We start from the raw sequence: 19,264 nt of genomic DNA, 5'->3' as shown, positions 1-19,264 counted from the left end.
TCATTGCATTTGCTCTATGAGACCACAAAACAAAGTATCCAACAAAAGAGGGCTCATGTGTTTGGACCCATGTCTCACAAAGGCAGACCACGTCTCGCTTCTCCTTGTAAAGATACAACTTAAACTCAGTGAGTTTCCCATATAGCCCATGACAATTGAGTTGCACTATTTCTAGCCCTAATTCGCTCCTAAGATGTTGGTGCAGATTCAGTGATTTTATTGTAAAACTCATTGTGATTGTTTTCTTGTACTCCTTGTCTTGCCATGACCCTTAGCTTGACCACAAATTTTAAATACTAGCTGAGGAGACTGAGCCAGTAATGTGCTTCCACAAGATTTTGGTCCCTTAGATGCTTCAGAGCCAGCAGCTTTTTTGAGCTGCGAGGCACTAGGAGCACCAGTTTTGGCTGAGACTTCCAGTAAGGCAGGGCCCTAATCAAAAACTGCTGTACAGGCAGGAAGTCATTCCCCCTACAGAACCTTACTGATTTCCTGTCCAAAGGCATTCCTTAGCAAACTGATTAGGAGCAGTGATCTTTCCTTTGCCCCTTCATTAAGTAGATTTATCTTGAAGACTTAATGTAAAAAGTGACCCAATTTGATTGAGAATCCAGTCAGAAATGCATGTATTGAATCATCTAACCTTTTCTCACATGAGAAAAGTTCTTCCTTAATTATCTTGCAAAAATCTATTGTAGATTTATTTTCCTTATTGTATTTTTCTGTACCCAATGGGAGGGAAGTTTTGGAAGGTGGTTGATTCACAACTTGACTGAAACTTGAGCTTGACTGAAACTTGAGCTGGACTGAAACTTGAGCTGGACTGAAACTTGAGCTGAGTTCTATGAATGTCTACAGTAATTGTTCTGCAGGGTGAGGCCATCTCAGAAGAGCTGAGATCAGATCTGTTGGCTTTTAGTGCATTTTAATAGGAAGTACCTACTCCTTCCAGCCTGACTTGGAGTTTGCACACAAGCAGTTGAGTGGCGTGAGTCCACTTCCTTGGCAGCATGCGCATATGACAGTCCAAAGGCACGCAGTTTTTCAATAGCCATAGCTTTGATGATGTATGGGCACTAACGAATTTGCTTGATAAGAACCCCCACAATTTGCATAGAGCTTTTCCACTGAGGTACACACTGGGTGTTCATGAGGTCCAACACAGAGCAAACACCTTCTGGGAGAGTTACAGCCTTCAGCAAGATATCTCAATCTCTGGCATCCAGGCATGAGGCATGGAATATATCTAGGTACTTGGCGAGCTGCGACTGAATTTTTCGAGCCGTGGTTTTATGGATTTGCCAGCCATGATTCCATTTCTTCGATCCGTGATTCCATTTCACCAAGCCATGAATTCCATATCTTGGCCATGAAAAGCCATTTACGAGGGGCGAATTTATTTACAAAGTCCATGCACGTGTTACCCCAAATCTTTAATTTTACCCTAAAATAGTCAAATGGCAAAGATAAAATTTGTCTTTACTGTAAGTTGAGCATGTGTTACTGCAGTCTGACCGCTTTGACATGACCGCAACTATGCATGATCTTAAACAAAACATTTAGTTGATTTGTTTACATTACGATGTTTATGTTTTTTCTGCAGGATATTTTGGCAGGAACGGTAAAGCAAAACAGATTGTGGAAGTTTAAAATTTTATGAAGTGACATGTTTGCAAAGTGCAAACCGCGATTTTTCATCAAACAAAAATTTATGACATTCGAGCCGTGAGATTTCATACCTACTGAAATTTTATGATATTAGAGCTGCAATATTTCAGACAAAAATAGGACTTTTCCAGCCCTGCTGGCATCTGTAACCAGAGGTGGGCAGTAGCGCGCTACATGTAGCGGCCGCTACTAGCGGCTGCTACATTTTCAGTAGTGGTAGCGGCTCTACATTTAAGGCAATGTAGCGGTAGCGCCCGCTACATATTTAAGTAGCGATACGAGGTTTTGCCACTACAGCGCTACCGCTACATTTATAGATAAAGCCTTTAGATTTTACTTAAGGGGACCGGCTACCCTCCAACAAAACTTTGTTTACAGACGGTGTTACCGGGGGTAATCTTAGGGCAGACCAAGATCATGTGTTTCAGCTCACAAATGTCTATTATCGATTTCATTTATTTATTGTTTTCACTTATTGCAAACATGGTTATTATATGTCGTCTTTCATGCTTATCATGCAAACTAATATTATTTCATGCATTTGTGTCTAATGTCGCCCTATGTTTTTTTGTCTCGTTTCAGGTATTGAACGACCCCATAAACCTAAATTAATGCATGCACAATAAATTTATCTTGAGTTATCAGACAATACATATTAACTTAACCCCACAACTGAGACCTGCAGTCAGACACCGCGAGCTCAGCGGTGGGGCGCTCAGGAACAACCACCCAAGGAGCGCGGAATTCCATAGGACTTCTACAAGCACAGACACGCCAGAAGTCCTCTCTAAGGGGAAATGCGAGGAATAGATATGGAGGTTGCGATCATCAGGCGTGTTGGCGTCTGATAAGATGCACGGCGAGCGTAGTTGCACTTATTGCTACTATAAAATAAAATGAAAAAGTATACCCATGTTTCAATGTTTAATTTTAAAATTGGAATAAAACTCATTCAAATACAACACCGTAAAATGTCAATATGAAGAGTAATTTTTTAATTTGTTAGTCCAAAAACGCTCATAACGGGCAGTATTTACTGAAACGCGATGTCGTAAACTTGCTTTATAATAAAAAGTTTGTTTCCACTACCATAAGAATCTGGCCTACGCACCAGAAATAAATATATCGTCCTCTTACCAGCAGCGCTAATGAGTCTGGCCTAACCTATCAATACGCATTGGTTCACTATTAAGCAACTAATCAGATCATCAATAAATGGCTAAACTTGTGTACAAAGAGCAGAACATGTGAGCTTTGCAACGAATGTTGCAAGATGATCAACGGAATGTTAGCTGGGACATGACCCACTGTGCAATCAACGCTGAGTCTTGACAATCATTCTTGTTTCCATCGCAATATATGACTAAAAATGTACAATACATAGTTTTAAAAATATTCAATTAAAGTAATCATAGTCATATTGTACAGGCTGAAGAATTAGTGAAGTTTGCTTGAACTGTAGACGCGACGGTTCGAATTCGGACCGTAACTTTAAACGTTATATGATCTGAAACTTTACACAAAAAGTAGAACGGAAAGTATCGGTTATAGAAGTACAATAAGTAACCATAGGCACTCTTTGGCAGTAATAATTATGTTGGCAAGAAGCATCAAGTCAATTAGTGACGTAAGAGTACGGAATATCAGCCGAACAGGAGGGAAGTATTAGTTTAACCGTGAACAACACGAGAAGTTTTATTCAGACAGAATTTGAGTTGAATTCTTAAGCGATAAACAAACGGAGTTTGTTGGCTGAAGCCTCCTGATGTTCAGGGGCTGTACCATCAGTCATGAATTCGCAACTCCGTCTGTGCATCACTGACGGTTTTTCAAGCTAAATCCACCAATCACAGACGAGAAATTGGCCGCTACGTTTACTTATGCGAATTTTGATAGTAAAGCTTCAGCATTTGTATTAGAGACTCGTACCACAAGTAGGGGAAATCTACGAGTGTAACATCGTACCTGACAGTCCAACATCATTTACAAATGGAAGACAAGAGTTTGGAGCGAATGAAGAATTCGAGCGATGAATTCCGGAAAATCTGCGGCTCACTGGAAGAATGCACGCCAAAAAATGCATCATGGTAGAAGGCTACGGCTGCCGGAGCGTCCACTCGAGCTCATGACAGAGCACGAGGACAGAGACACATCAGCTCGGGCGAATATGATGGAGGAGCGCTGGCGTGATTTAGAAAATGAAGTTTGTCCTTACAACTTGAGATGGAGGCTTCTTATCGCAGCCGAGGTACAAGGGATCAAGAGCCCCATGAGAGATAAGCTCACTTCGCGTCACGTCAATTCATTATCACGTTGTCAATTGTTTAATATCTACATTATTATTAATTCCATACATAATACAATATACACTTATTCTAAATTCCTTTCACACTAAATTATAAAGATTCCGCGGAAACATATGCGAATGATGTCTCAGCTGCCATGTTTGTAAAACAATAAGTAGGGTACCGTACCACCAGACACCCGCCGAACACCACCAAGTATTACTTTCATATTATCCTCTTACATGTAGTATTAGTTAATTTTATGCATCCAATTACGTTAACTCGTTAACCAGATTATCCTGCGTTAGACAGTGAATATTTTCATGACTCCGAGGCTGGGTGTTGCAGGGGTGATAGCTAACACCAGCGGGTGACACTTCAAGTGTAACAAGATAACGCCGATCAGTGATACACGATAACTACAACAATGGACGACTGTAATGCTAGTTAATGTTAGTAACAGCGTGATATATGAAGCGTGATATGCTCTAGTTGAGGCAACTACAGGCCTGGGAGCTCAGGTTCACAGCCGCGAGGGTAGCCACAGCGCTGAATCTTTTGATATATATTTTTAGAGTGGGGCGAGAGGCAGGGTAGCGTGGAGGCGAGGGGCATGATAGAGTGGGAAGTTATATAAATGTTCGGTGTCATCACGCACAAAACTTTTCGAACTAAAACAGAATGGCATCAATAATATAATTTCTATCTTAAACCTTGAATATCTTAACAATAATAACATTTATAAAAGAGAAATTTTGACTTATATTACATGGAAACTCGCAGACATCTGCGCAGGCACAGACATATGAGCGTCACAATCGTCACTATCGTATTAAGTTATACTTTAATCTCTTTCACTACACGATCAACAGAAATAAATAATACATACAAACAAGAAATAAGAAAGCTTCTTGAACAAACCGTCGTGTGGGTAGCCCCTTGTCAGGACATGTTGGATCAACAGAGTTTGCTAAAGTAACTGTTTTGGGTTGAAAGTATAGAAATCAAACCTAACATTTTTGGGCTAAAAATATGGCATTCAAACCCAAGCTTACTGTTTTTGGGTTAGAAGTTTATTAACCTAACCGTCCCGGGTTTGACGAATCAGGCTTAAGATTTTTTTGGATGTGAATTTCTAATTTTGATTTTAATTCCTTCCTGCCCACGGGTTCTTTGGAAGAACATGCAACTACGGACATAGATATATGTTAATAAATGAATATTTACTCCGATGAATCAACGTTTCAACTCCTAGAGAGCCCAGTGCCTTCAGGAGACGCCGGGACTTCTACTGACACCAGGGCTCGAGGAGCTGACACCAAGACCCGCGACGCTGACGCCAGGCCTCGCGGGGCTGACACCAAGACTAGTGATAGCAACGAAGCTTGTGCTGAGGGGACTTGTGCTGACGCCGGGGCCCGCGACGCTGACGCCGGGACTCGTGACGCTGACGCCGGGGCCCACGACGCTGACGCCGAGACCCGGGACGCTGACGCCGGGGCCCACGACGCTGACGCCGGGGCCCGCGACGCTGACGCCGGGACTTGTGCTGACGCTCGGACCCGGGACGCTGACGCTCGGACCCGGGACGCTGACGCCAGGACCCGAGGCGGCGACAGCTGCGCGTGTGCGCTCGTCGAGCGCGTTTCTGTGGCGCGCGTGGAGGACCTCAGCGACCCAGGCGCCGTGCAGGCGGTCCCGGCAGGAGAAGTGGCAGACGGCGCCCCCAGGCGAGCAGACGAACGCACTGCGCACAAAGGAGCGGGCGACGTGCGCATTATATGAGTTAGAGAAAGATTTTATTAAGAGGAAAACGAATACATTTTCTTAGGGGAAAAGGGAAATATTCCCTCATTATAAAATATTGAGGAAATATTTTACTATTACGTACATATTAAATTACAATATTATTACATACTTTCTTAGGAGAAGAGAGAAGTGGAGCGGGCGACGTACGTATAGAGCGCATTATGTGAACTAGAGACTGATGTTATTAAGAGGAAAACGAATACATTTTCTTAGGGGAAGAGGGAAATATTTCTTCAAGATGAAATGGACGTAATTTCTTAGGAGAAAAGAGAAGTGGGGCGGGCGATGTGGGTACAGAGCGAGGCATGAGAGTTAAATGCAGATATACCATTTGTTAGAAGAAAAGAATATGTTACTTACTTCCTTAGGAGAAAAGGGACATATTTCCTTAGGATAAAAGGGATAGTTTTTTAGGAGACAAGGGATATTTTTTTAGGAGACAAGTGATTTTTAGGAGACAAAAGCTGAGGGACATATTTACTCTGAACATGTTTTTATCAGGTGAAAAGTCCTATTTTATTAGGAAAGGAACAAATATTCAAGGGAAATTACATGACAATAACTAAAAAGAATAATTACACAATTTCTTAGGATAAATGGTATGCAATGAAAAAACCAGATAAGTGAAGTGATGGAAAAACAACGTAATTTTCATACGAAAATGACCCATGAGAAAAAGTGAAGATTACTCGAGGATAATTGTTGTAGTACTTGTCTTAAATTTCGGATAGGCAAGCATTCGAGAAAACAACGGAGGCTAGCTAGCTGATTAGTGCATTTATTGAATTGTAAGTATATAATTTCATTGTTCATTAATTAATTTCACTATAATGTAATCTTAAGAGCCTAATTTCACTTAAGTCACCTGAAGCGCGTAAGGCGCTTGCCGCAGATGCAGCAGCTGTTGAGGGACGACAGCGATATTTTGTTGCTCTGCGCCAGGCACAAGTCAGACGTGACCTGCGGGCAGGGCGACGTGTAGGTCTTTTAGTTGCTTTAGAACTTCAAAATAAAATAGTTATGGCTTCAGCACTTGGAAGAATAACATAGATTCATCTACAGGCACTTATAAAATAGTGAATAGTTGCTTCAGCACTTCAAAATAAAATAGTTATTGCTTCAGCATTTAAATTTAACATAGATGCTTCCATCAGAACTTAAAAAATAGTGAATAATTGCTAATGCACTTCAAAGAATAACATAACTATGGCTTCAGGACTTCAATTTAACAATTGTTGCCAAGTTGCCAAGCGACTAACCTGCCTGACAAGCGCCCTTGCCACGCCAGTCTGCAGCGCCATCCTGCGGCGGGCGCAGGCAAACTGCCGCAGCCACGACTGCAGGAAACTGCGCAGCTCCGCCACCCGCAGACTGTCGGGCAGTAACTGCACAGCCTGCACAGCGAGCCTGCGTTACTGCGGTGCTGTCAAGCAGTGGCTCTACGTGTTGCAGTTAAAAGTTGTAACTGCGTTGTAATGTTGTGTAATGTGCTGTAGATTTAGGTCCAAATAGACACACTGTAGCGCTTTATGTTGTAGATATATAGGGAAGATATAATAAATTTGATGTTGCGTAATGGGCAGTAGATTTAGGACGAAATGTGCACAATGTTGGACTAAATGTTGCAGATATAAAGCGTGGATAAAATAAATTTGATGTTGCGTAATCTGCTGTAGATTTAGGACGAAATGTATGCAATGTAGCGCTATATGTTGTAGATATAAAGCGTAGATGTTATATATTTGCAGATAATAACTATGAAAGATATTTGATTATAACGACTGACGGGCTTGAGTTTGATGTACTGCGCGTAGGTGTGCAGGAGGCTCAGCAGGATGTCGAACTTGGCTGCCTCTGACGGGGTGGGCGACGGCGCCCCACCTCCTGGACCCACCAGGGCCCCACCGCCTGGTCCCACCAGGGCCCCGCTTCCTGGGCCCACCAGGGCCCCACCTCCTGGACCCACCAGGGCCCCACCGCCTGGTCCCGCCAGGGCCCCGCTTCCTGGGCCCACCAGGGCTCCACCTCCTGGGCCCACGCGAAACAAAAAACTTCAATTTATTCCTTTAGGAATTGAAGCAAAAGTCATAATTGAGGTTACGCTGTAGCGGGCCAGAAATTGCCTCGTTTTTTGTAGGATTTCAAGCCTCGGAGAACGACTGCAGAGAAAAATATACAAGCTGAACTGTCCTCAGATGTAGTCTGACTCTAGGAGGGAGCGACTTCATCATTACCATTGTTGTGCCCATCGTTGCTGTGTTAACGTTATAAGTCATCTGGACTTTAAAGTGTAATTGTATTGTGCAAGTTTGCAAGTAGTAATTATTGCAAGTCTCTTAAGTAACATCGACGTGAATTTTAGCCTTAGTCGTTTCAATCGTCCACGAACCGTATGACTCGCTGGCAGAGACCTTAAAAGGTTTAGGTTTAGTAGTTTCAGCAACGCAATAGTCATTGTACTCAAGTATGAATAATTCAAGTAAGATGCATTTCCAGAGTGATTGATTCACAAAAAATTAGTAATATCAAGAAGATGAACCTCCTAGCACCTCTGCACATCAAGGAGGGGCTGCTAGCCTCTCCTAGGTGTGCAGGCTTACGTGGGCTATCCTGAGGTGTAGGGGAACCTGCGTCGCTCTCCGCTGAGCTGCGGGTGCGAGCCCCGGGCTGGTCGCCGGCGTCTGAGGAGGCAGGTACGTACAGATAGTATTGTTTCTAAGATATTATTTACTTCAATGAACATTTCTGCAAGGAAGCGTTAATGAACTTTTACCCAATACTACTGTAATGCGGAGATAATCAAAGCAAATCAATTGATTAAATGCAATAACAACATAAACTGCCGTCCTATATATGTCACGTTATACAGTAAACCAAGTTATAGTCGCAGACAGGAGGGCAAATATCAGAGCAGAGCTTCTCACGGTTATATGAGCGTCTTTTATCGCAGGCTACGGGATCATCTGTACGGTCTGAATCAGACCCCAGCAAGAGGGTTGTCTGACCTCCTCTTGAGGAGGCGAGGCCGATGTCTGCCTCCTGCTCATCGCTTCTGTTGTCTGCCTCTGCCTCATCACGTCTGCTGCCTGCCTCATGACGGTTGTCTGCCTCACGCGCGCTGCGGCTGTTGGAGCTGAGCAGACTAGCAACGTCTTGGCACTGGATCAGCAGCTCCAGCAGGAACAAATAAACCTGCACCACATTTATTTTATATAATAAATGAACCTGCACCACATTTATTTTATATAATAAATGAACCTGCAGTACATCCAGCAAACACATCAAGTTATTCTAGTAAGCATGAGATGAGCACGGCAATGTGAGCCCTGACGAAATATTTTATGATTTGTTATTTTTGGAAAGTAAGGCAGAGGATTGTTGTTGTTGTTGTTATCCGTTTTGAGGTGACAGGAGTTGCTCTCTCCAGGGCACTTGTTGCACCTGGAATAATCAAAAGATCTTCAGCAGTTTTCCATTAGGTCAGAGTGGTGTCATAAGGAGGTCTTGCTGTTCTTTCAGAGGTTATTTAAGCGTCCTGTACTCTTGATGGATTGTGCAGAGGATTGTGATGAGAGTAAGCCAGCTTAGCACAACTCACAACACAGCACAACACAACACAACACAGCACAACACAGCACAACACAATACAACACATCACAACACAGCACCTGGCTAGCAGCCCCCAGGCCGGTGTAGTGGGCGCTGCAGTAGGCGAGGGCGGCGGGGAGGTCGTGGAGCTGCACAACACATCACAGCACAACACAACACAACACAACACAACACAACACCTGGCTAGCAGCACCCAGGCCGGTGTAGTGGGCGCTGCAGTAGGCGAGGGCGGCGGGGAGGTCGTGTAGCTGTGACACGTACAGCTGCAGGGCCTGACGGTGCTGCCCTAGCGCCCCTAGCACCACAGCCCGGGCCCCCAGCAGGCACTCTGAAGCATGGTGATGCTTGGTACATTACGTGGTAATTACATGGTAAGTACAAGGTAATTACAAGGAGGTAATTACTTAACTTGGTAAATTAGGTAAAACGGTATGTAGGTAGGTACTTAGCTTGTGGATTATATAAAAAGGAAAGTAATTAGCTGCATATTTGTTATGGTAGGTCATGATGTTCAGCAGAGGTGGTGGTCACTGAGAGCTTCAACCGTCGAGTGACAATTTATTGAAAAGGTAATGAAATATAGGTAGTCATACATTTGTTTCGTTAACTGGTGAATAAATTGAGCGAAGTAACGTCGGATTACGTGGTAATTACATGATAATTACATGATAATTAGATGGTAATTGCATGGTATATTACATGGTAATTACAAGGAGGTAATTACATGACAAATTATGTAAAATGGTAATACATACTTAGCTGATAAATTATAGATACATAAAATGGGAGGTAATTAGCTGCATATTTGTTATGGTAGGTCATGATGGTCAGTAGGGGTGGTGGTCACAGAGAGGTTCAAACGTGGACTGACGATTGAATGAAAAGCTACAGAAATAAAGACATACATTTGTTTCATTAACTAGTGAATACTTTGAGTGAAGTAACGTCGGAAATTCAAAGTCGTTACACTCGACTGTAGTTTTAAATATCTTTAACATCAAATACGCAATAATGTAAGAATCACGCTAATAAATGTAACTCAGCTAGTAATTTCCTTTCATTTCATAAATAGAAAGAAAAAATGGAGAATTAATCGTAAAACAAATAGAATAAATAAAAATTAATTGCAATTAATTGCATGAATAGAATAAGCAGGCAGCCTATGAGCAGTTCTCACTTACCGTGCTGGGGAGGCAGACACAGCAGCACGGTGGCTGGCACGTAACACTTGCATGGTTCTTACCGTGCTGGGGAGGCAGACACAGCAGCACGGTGGCTGGCACGTAACACTTGCATGGTTCTTACCGTGCTGGGGAGGCAGACACAGCAGCACGGTGGCTGGCACGTAACACTTGGACATGCGCAGGAACTCCAGGAGCTTGTCCCTGATGTCTTCTAAGCTGAACCTCAAGTCGGGGTGGATGTGCGAGAGCGGAGGTACAGGGTCAGGGTTGTCGTCGGGGGGACCCGTTGAGGGGGCTGTATGAGAACTGTCGGGGGGACCCGTCGAGGGGACAGGACGGGAGGTGCTGTCGGTGGGCATAATTGATGGGGCAGGATGGGGTGGGCTGTCGGGGGAAGTGATGCTCAAGTTGGACACGCTGCCTGCAAAAAATTCACGCGAATCGATAAGGTTTCTAGATAAATATAGGGAGGGAATTGTGAGAGTGTAATCATAAATAGTACGTAGCTATTTCAGGGACAGACACAAGACAATAATTAACGAAGGGGACCGCCCACATGGCGAGTTTCAAGTCGCAAGTAAAAGTCCGCTCCTGTTCAAGACATAAAATGGGTGCCCAGAAGTTGATCGGGGAAGGGAATTTTCGAAAGGCATCCTGAACCAGACAGCTGTTCCTGGGTGTGAAATTCCACGAGAAGCCATTGTAGACATCGTCTTACAAGGCAGGTGCTTTTCTATGCACGAGTCTGCAATTATTGATACTTTAATCCCTAGTAATATTAACCGCAATAAAAAATTAACTTGGTGTTCAGGGTCCACTCCTACGGTCTTATTGAAGTGGCAATGTTAAGTGAGCACACCGGCCAGGATACACTAAGACAATTATTGGCAGGAGTTTGTCTGTACAGACCAGATCCCTCCCGAGGTCTGCAGAACATTACGAACACGACCGGACTTGAAGAAGAAGCTCTACCGAGAGCGTAGCTTAACTGGCTTTGCTGGAGCTTGAAGAGCTACACTGCCAACCTCGAAAAACAACCTTTAAATTAAGCCATCCCATGTCACACTTCATAAGGCGTGACCGTGACCTCGCCAAATAGAGAGGAAAAACTCATGTTTTGAAAGCCTTGATAACATTTTGCCGGACATAGCATCACCTCGCCGTGGCTTCTCTTGAGTAGTTGCCGAAATCCTCAGTTTGAATGTAGTTGCCTACATTTAAAAGGAGCTGAATAATACCAGTCATAAATGGACGTCCTTTTAGAAGCGCCATACACGGATCATTTTTAGGTTCAGAAAAGATATCCCAAACTTTTCGTTGAACAAACCCCAAACAGCGCGGAACAATCCGTCTCCATTAACAGGTTGAAACCAGGGCACATTACCTAGTCATTTGAGATCTACATCTGACCCAGAAAAACCTGCCGAAGAGGTTATCCCACAAGAGAAAAACCTTCCGTAAATGCCGGAGAACGTCCTCGCGATGAACGCTCATCTCGATGTGGACGAAACTTAACTTTCAAGAAAGTGGAGTACTTCATTTATTACTGATATTATGAACGAAATCGCAACATCGGTTCTGGGCAGGGAAGTGATTTAGAGTTCTTAATATTTTTTTAACTGATAACATTCCTGATTTCTTCAAACCACCAATTTAAGGAAGAGTTCGATACTAACTTTTGACACTTTTAATTGATTCAATATCATTATTACCACACCTGTACCAAGCAACAAAAAAATTCTCTCAATCATCCATCTTCTCCAAAACTTCTGTGGCCTGCGAATTGTTGTACATGAAATCGTTCGTCAACATTAACACATCCTAATACGGGATTTGCATCATTTCTTCGAATGATGCAATAGCTATTACTAACATCAAACAATAAAGCAGTATCTATAACTCCGTCGAATGATGGAGCGGCCATCACAAACACCACTCTAGAAAGTAATGCCTATCATTGTCTCTGGTATACAATGCATAGGTATCATTTCCTATGGTAATCAATGCCTATCATTGCCTATATGGTAACTAAAGCCTATCGTTGGGCAGAGTGGCCCAGTGGTTACAATTCAGAGTACCAAGATTGGCGCAGAGAGGCGCGGGTTCGATCCCAGCTCTGTGCGCCAGTTTCTGGTCAGAATCAGCGAGGAGGCCGGGCGCTTAAGCACAGCAGAATTGGAGCAGTGAGTTGCGAGTTCGAGACCGCAAAATGCAGTGAATGTTCTGCGATGTTCAGAATCGGCGACAGGCCTACGGCCTAATAAACGCTGAAACCGCTATTGCAAGTTCTCACCGGTCAGGTCCTCGTCACAGGCGCTGAGGTGGGCCCCGGCAGCACGGCTCTTCAGTCTCGTGGTCTCCTCGATGACCACGTCGCGGTACAGCTTGACCAGCTCGTTGTGCAGGCTGCTCGACCTGTCCCCCCACTCCTGGATCACGTGCTCCTGTCCAGCATATGCAGGGGAAATATCTTGTCAGCTGCTGGCATTATTAATATAATTATGATGAATTTGCCTCGCAATGATGGATCAGAGTTATCATTTCTGAAAGCTTCGGGCATTTCCAACTCGTAGTGGGACAACATTAATCAGTCTCAAGCACAGATATACAGGGTGTTTCAGAATTAAGTAACCCTTTTAATTTGTTAATAAATAAAAAACTAAGAACGTTATGAAGTTGAAACTTGTTTTATTTAAAAGAAGAACATTTTTATGGTAATATTGTATCATAGTTACGTCATTATCCTGTATAGCTTGCTAAATTTGTGTTTAATTATGAAGCTCGCTTACGACACAAGCCCGCTTTAACCTGTAACTGGTATTGCAATGGTGGGTAATGATATAATAATGAGAAATAAAAAAATAAAACAAAAAAAAATAATAATGAGAATTGCTGTAAAAGTGAATTTTGATGAAGTGGCTTTAAAGCATCATGAGTTCGTGGCCTCGAAGTTTATTTGAACTATACGCCACTATAACTACTTCGTAGAATAATAATAACAAAGGAGCATAAGAAGAGTTTATTTGATCCAGGATGATCAATGGATTTTCACAAAACTATAACCAAGAAAAGGGTCGCAGCTGTGGACCACAAATTGAACTCTGGAGCCAACGCCCAGCCTCATCATGCAATAACTACTCTCAAGCTCAGAGATAAAAGCCACGGACTGCGCTGGAACAGCGTAAACCAAAACAGAGATGCACTCCTCAAAGATAATGGCGCCGTAGGTCTTCAGCCAATGCTTTAATGCTGAAGCAAACTCGTCCTTGCTGTATCTTACCTCGCCTAATACTCTATCCAAACTCACTCGCGTCCTCGCCACTTCATCTTGCTAGCCCATGAGGGTGGGTTAGGTTTCTTAAAGTTTGATTTGGGATGAAAAATGTCCATGTGAGTTTGGTATGTTCTGGCCTAAAGCTTGCATACCATTAAAAAATACGAATGAGTCGTCGACGCTAAAGTAATTATTATGAAAGCAGGACATGCAGCAGACAAATATAAATGAAATAAAACAAATATTAAATGATTATCTTTTATTTTCTTGTCGGTTTCTATCTGGAGATAGAAACCGACAAAAGTTTATCGTTTCTCGATTGTAAAGTTACTAACTTTAACGGTCTCTTTCAGACTTCTGTGTACTACCGCAAATTGACCGGCTTGGGCAATACCGGTAGCATTTGCTCCAATTATGCTGAAATATTGTCTGAATTTGAGTTTATTCGTAATATGTTCAAACTGAATGAATTTCATCGTGCCTTGTATTTCGCAATATAAAGCGTTTATGACAAATAGATATTCTGATTTAATTTCTGATAGTAAGACTATTTATAGTACTTTCCCTTACTTAGGTAGCTCGTTTGAAACAATCTTCAGAGAAATAAGAATCTCATTTCTGAAGTATTTTCTGAATGTCAACTTGCATGATTTGCTGACGAATAATTTTACAATTGGTCTTCAGGTATGAAGATGTTCTACAGGCCTTCTCACTCTGCTGCGCGCCTTTACGTTGAACAGTTCATAAACTGATAATGGAGCTGGTCTCCAGAACGTTTTAAGCGGAGATATGGTGCATTTTCTTGGCGTCTTCTTTGCTTTTCAACTCTTGGTGGAACTGCGATTTAAGAAAACTAACGACATGATATTTATNCACTGACATACTCTAGTGAGTGGGCGAGGCACTCGGATGATGGACAAAGGTATGCTAGGCTTAAAAGACACATAAAAACGCCAACAAAAGAGTTCTCATAGAAATGCAATAGTACAAGTAAACACGAACATCTCTCCAAGCAAAAAGGTCGATATTAAGTGGCTTCAATCACAAAAATTTCTTGAATCAATTATTGAATCAGGTACGGTAGTACTTTATTATCAACGTGCACAAATATTTAGTAAATTACGTACCTGAAATGCATGGCAGCGTCACGAGAAAATCAAGTAATACAAAGTCAATCTAGAATACGCTGCTGCCGTCTTATGTCCTCATCTCGATTTTACTTTAGGAGCAGGAGCCTCGACTCAACGTGGACTGTTGCCGCTCTTGTAGGAATGTTCGAATCTTCGGTCTCGGTCGGAGAATTTTCGTCCTGGCTGGTTCTAGCCGTGACGCTGGATGCTATCGCTGCCGTAAGTAAACTGACTCATGCCACTATGTGGACTGACTCACTTGGGTCTCGCGCGCTGAAGCGGAGGACTGAGGACAGTATTACTTGGGTCTCACCAGTTCGAGTCAACTACTTTCGAGACTCACCTAAATTCTGCAAGTAGTTGACTAGCTCGGCGGGTCCCTTGAGAGGCGAGGGGTGCGTGGTGTGCTGGTGCTGGTGCAGGAGCGCCAGGGCCTTCTCGTGCTGCCCTCGCGCCCTCAGCAGCTGCAGGAAGTCAGGCAGGCGGTTGTGCTCCCTCAGCAGACGCTCGCCCTCCGCCAGACTCACCCGACCGTCGGGGATGCGTAGCAAGGGCCCCACCAGACTGGGGCGCTCCTGGGGACCCCAGCAACAAATGATCACCACCACATAACCTCGACCCTACAGCTCTGCAGCGACCCCATGTCGCTGGTGTCGTACTTGCGCGAGGGGGGTCTCTTGTAAAAATGAGACCGGGGAACCACAACACCAGCAACAAATGATCACAACGCAGTGCCGAACGCTGCTTTATTTTGCTGAATGTAAGAACAAATAAAATATTCTGCACGGTCACTGATCCGGTGAGGTACAACATGGGATCGCATTTTCGGGAACGAGTGGCCCCCTAATACTGGCATGGACGTATCACTTTATACAGTGGCTAGTGTTTGGAATAAGGTCCACATCAATAATATCTGTCTGTAATCGGCACTTTATCATCAAATAATCTTATTGTTTAAAGATATCTTTTGTATTCAAGACTGTGCTTGAAAAATTTGCTTGTAGATTTAATATAGCTTACACACTGAAACTGTTACTCGTTTTTTACAAACATATTCATGGATTTTTCATCATATGGAAACATTATGGCTGGCAGGGAAACCTAAGTCGGTTCCTGTTTAGTGTGGATGTCCTCGGCGTGGCATGATTATTTTGAGAATATTGAAGCAGTTCAGGCTATGAAGTGATGGAATGAAGTCAATAATGAATGCAGAGTTTGCCTATTTTAGTCCTCCCCCCAAAATCTTTCTATCGCCCCTAGGGGGGCGATATCGCCCACTTTGGGAACCACTGCTGTAGATGATGTAGAGGTAGAATAAAAGACATTTTCAGTGATTTTTACTTATTTTTCCATTATTGATATTGCCATAAACATTAATTACTGTCAACTGGGGTGACTTCCCCGCGTTTTTTATTTTGTTTTGCAAACAAAAATGGGGTCATAAACGCCGGGGTCATAAACGCCGGGGTCATAAACACCAGGGTTGTAAACAAGGTCATAAATGCCAGAGTGACTTTGGCCATCATTTATGACCCCGCTTTTGTTTGCAAAACATATATCAAAAACGCAGCCAATGTCACCCCAGTTGACCGTACATAGAGATGCAAAAAAAAAGTTTTTTTTTCCAGAGTGTTTTTTTTAGTAAAAAAGATGTTTTTTATGTGTTTTTTTTTTTGTTTTTTTTTTCTTTCGTGTATTTATTTTGGATCAATATATCTATACAGTAATCCCTTGATTAGCACGGTTTTGAATACCGCGGTTTTGATTAACGCGGAAAAAAATTTGCAACCTACCCTTAATCTACACGGTGCCATTTTTGATTAGCGCGACTTTTTTTTCACAACGCATCATTTTCCCGCCTCTAGCCAGAGGTGTTACATTTGTAACAAAAGTGTTACGTTTTGCTTATTAGATCTTATGTTGTTACTTTTGTTACGACTTTTGGAAGAATTCGCCAAATGTTGTTACTTTATGAATTTCAGCCAATAATTCTTTAAATAAGGTCCCGTTCCGTAGGCACTCGTGCTGACTACAGAGTCGGTTTAACCGCGCCTTGTCTTGTTCATCTGTCTCTTATACACATCTAGATGTGTATAAGAGACAGCAGATATGATGAGCACAATAGGGCATTTTTTTTCATATATAAGAAAATGAGCTAAAAATGTTTCGTTCACTGCAAATTTCTGCACGTATTGCCATATTACTCACGAAAGAAGGTGAAATTAAAAAAATTTTCACGTGCTAAACACTGTCTCTTATACACATCTAGATGTGTATAAGAGACAGGGAAGAGTCAGAAGTAACCCGGACATGTCTTATATTTTATTATTGTCAGTTCGACTCGCGTAGTCAATATACTCGTGTATATTGTCGACTAAAATAGTAGAACTATTTTAGCTTTCTAAAGTACGGCGCACGGCGCATTTTTTTACCAACGTAGTACCTGTCTCTTATACACATCTAGATGTGTATAAGAGACAGGTGAAAAACATACCTGAAACAGAAAGGAATGTTTTAGTGACAACCATCATATATTTTGGAGAAATAAATCATAGTTTAGGTCAATTACTTTTCATTCTATGATGCCCGGTGCACAATTATATATATAGCATTCTATGTACAATTTTGTGATGACCGATGATGCACTAATTTTTCGATAAGTGAAATTTTTTTCGCCGAGTGAGGTAAATGTAATCAATATTCTTTGTTTTTAATCCATTTTTTTCTTAACTGGACCCTTTGCTTACTGAGGTTCTACTGTAAATGCGTTTTTGGGGGTGTCCTGAATAGCCCCGGGGGGTGTCCTGAATAGCCCCGGGGGGTGTCCCAAGTAGCCCGCCATGCGGAAATGGCCGCCATTTTTTTTGGAATGAGATAGGACAATTCCGTCAATTACGTTTTCAAGCCGACACCTGAGTGCATCTTTTATGTAAGTAAAATTTTTTAATACGGCAAATATTTTTTTGGCTACAGACCTTCCTTAGCAGAAGTAACTTTTCAAAATAGCAATTTTCACCATTTTTTTAGGAATTTTTCAAAGCTAGTAAATGAAGTATTTTTCAACTTCATTTATACTACGGTACATAGATAGGAAAAATATTGACATTTATGCCACTATATTTAGTTTTGCAATATTTCAATTAGTTTTGCTACTATAACAGTTTTACGCAGTGTCGGAGGACTGTCCCGAGTAGCCCCGCCAGTCTCGAGTAGCCCCGGTTGATGGTACTGATGTGATATTACTGTATCTATGATTATACCATTAGCATTTACAATGACCTTCTCCAATGCAAGCTTCATATCAGCAGTCATATGTAGCATTTTATCTGTATCTGTAAGCTTACAGAACAACTTGTAATTTCACACCATTTTAATTGGGTCAAGTGAATTTATTATAAAAAAATATTGTAAAATATATTTGAAACAGAAAGGACTATTTTAGAGACAACCATCATATTCTTTGGAGAAATAAATCATAGTTCAGGTTAATTACTTTTTATTCTATGTTTCCCAGTGACCAATTCTATCTGTGACATTCTATACACAATATTGTGATGACCTACAATGCATTAATTTTCTGTTTGGTCATATTTTTTCGCTGAGCAAGGTAAATGTAATCAAAATTTTTAGTTGTCAATCCATTTTTTGTTAACTGAAGCCATTGCTAATTGAGGTTCTACTGTAAATGCAATTTTATGGGTGTCCCTTATTACCCTGGGAGGGTGTCCCGTAATACCCTGTCTTGTGGAAATGGCTGCCTTTTCTTTTAGAATTAGATATACAAATTCAGTCAATCACGATTTTAAGCCTACACCTGTGTGCAACTTTTATGTAAGTAAAATTTTTTAATATGGCAAATATTTTTTTTTGCTACAGACCTTAGCACAGATACTTTTCAAATTTTTTTCTATTAGTTCAGTTGCTAGAACATTTCTACAAAAATAACAAAATGTGGGATGACTCTCCTGAGTCCTGATTTACCCAGCCCATCCCTCATTATCCTGTTTGATGGTAGGTGCTGCGGATTGCGTGTCTGGCATCCACTGTGCAGAGAGTGGATGAATATTGCAAGATCTTTGGCGATGCTTCAGTAGCCAAAATTTTGCCTTCAGAAGATCTTGCCGACACATTTAGATTGAAATTCTTGCATTTAATATATTTCTCAGTCTTCGGCCAACTATTTAGAAAAAAAGTAAGGTTTCCGGTGCGTTGGATGGAATACGATGCAGCGAAGCTTGTCCGGAAATCAGTTGCGATGAGTTCCCGCAAAAAATGTAAACAACGTTTTTTTGATTGCGTAGTTTC

The 19,264-nt window shown here is 42.1% G+C and overlaps 1 protein-coding gene across 1 annotated transcript in view; it reads right to left on the bottom strand.

The window, feature by feature from the left end:
- Positions 1–2,577: 2,577 nt before the first annotated feature.
- LOC108674183 overlaps positions 2,578–19,264 on the bottom strand; it is a gene marked incomplete at its 5' end in the record, with an annotated part of 22,422 nt that continues 5,735 nt past the window's right edge. The window contains 10 exon segments of the mRNA XM_047879616.1: positions 2,578–5,700; positions 6,628–6,722; positions 7,022–7,156; positions 7,549–7,790; positions 8,363–8,443; positions 8,768–8,954; positions 9,551–9,699; positions 10,677–10,976; positions 12,849–13,025; positions 15,303–15,534. Of these exon segments, the coding sequence (XP_047735572.1) occupies positions 5,223–5,700; positions 6,628–6,722; positions 7,022–7,156; positions 7,549–7,790; positions 8,363–8,443; positions 8,768–8,954; positions 9,551–9,699; positions 10,677–10,976; positions 12,849–13,025; positions 15,303–15,534 (2,076 nt within the window).

The sequence above is a fragment of the Hyalella azteca genome, unplaced genomic scaffold, assembly GCF_000764305.2.
Source record: "Hyalella azteca isolate HAZT.00-mixed unplaced genomic scaffold, Hazt_2.0.2 contig3430, whole genome shotgun sequence".
NCBI classification, from domain to species: Eukaryota; Metazoa; Arthropoda; class Malacostraca; order Amphipoda; family Hyalellidae; genus Hyalella; species Hyalella azteca.
The sequence above is the reverse complement of the archived record's forward strand: the minus strand, read 5'-3'. Positions and strand labels throughout refer to the sequence as shown.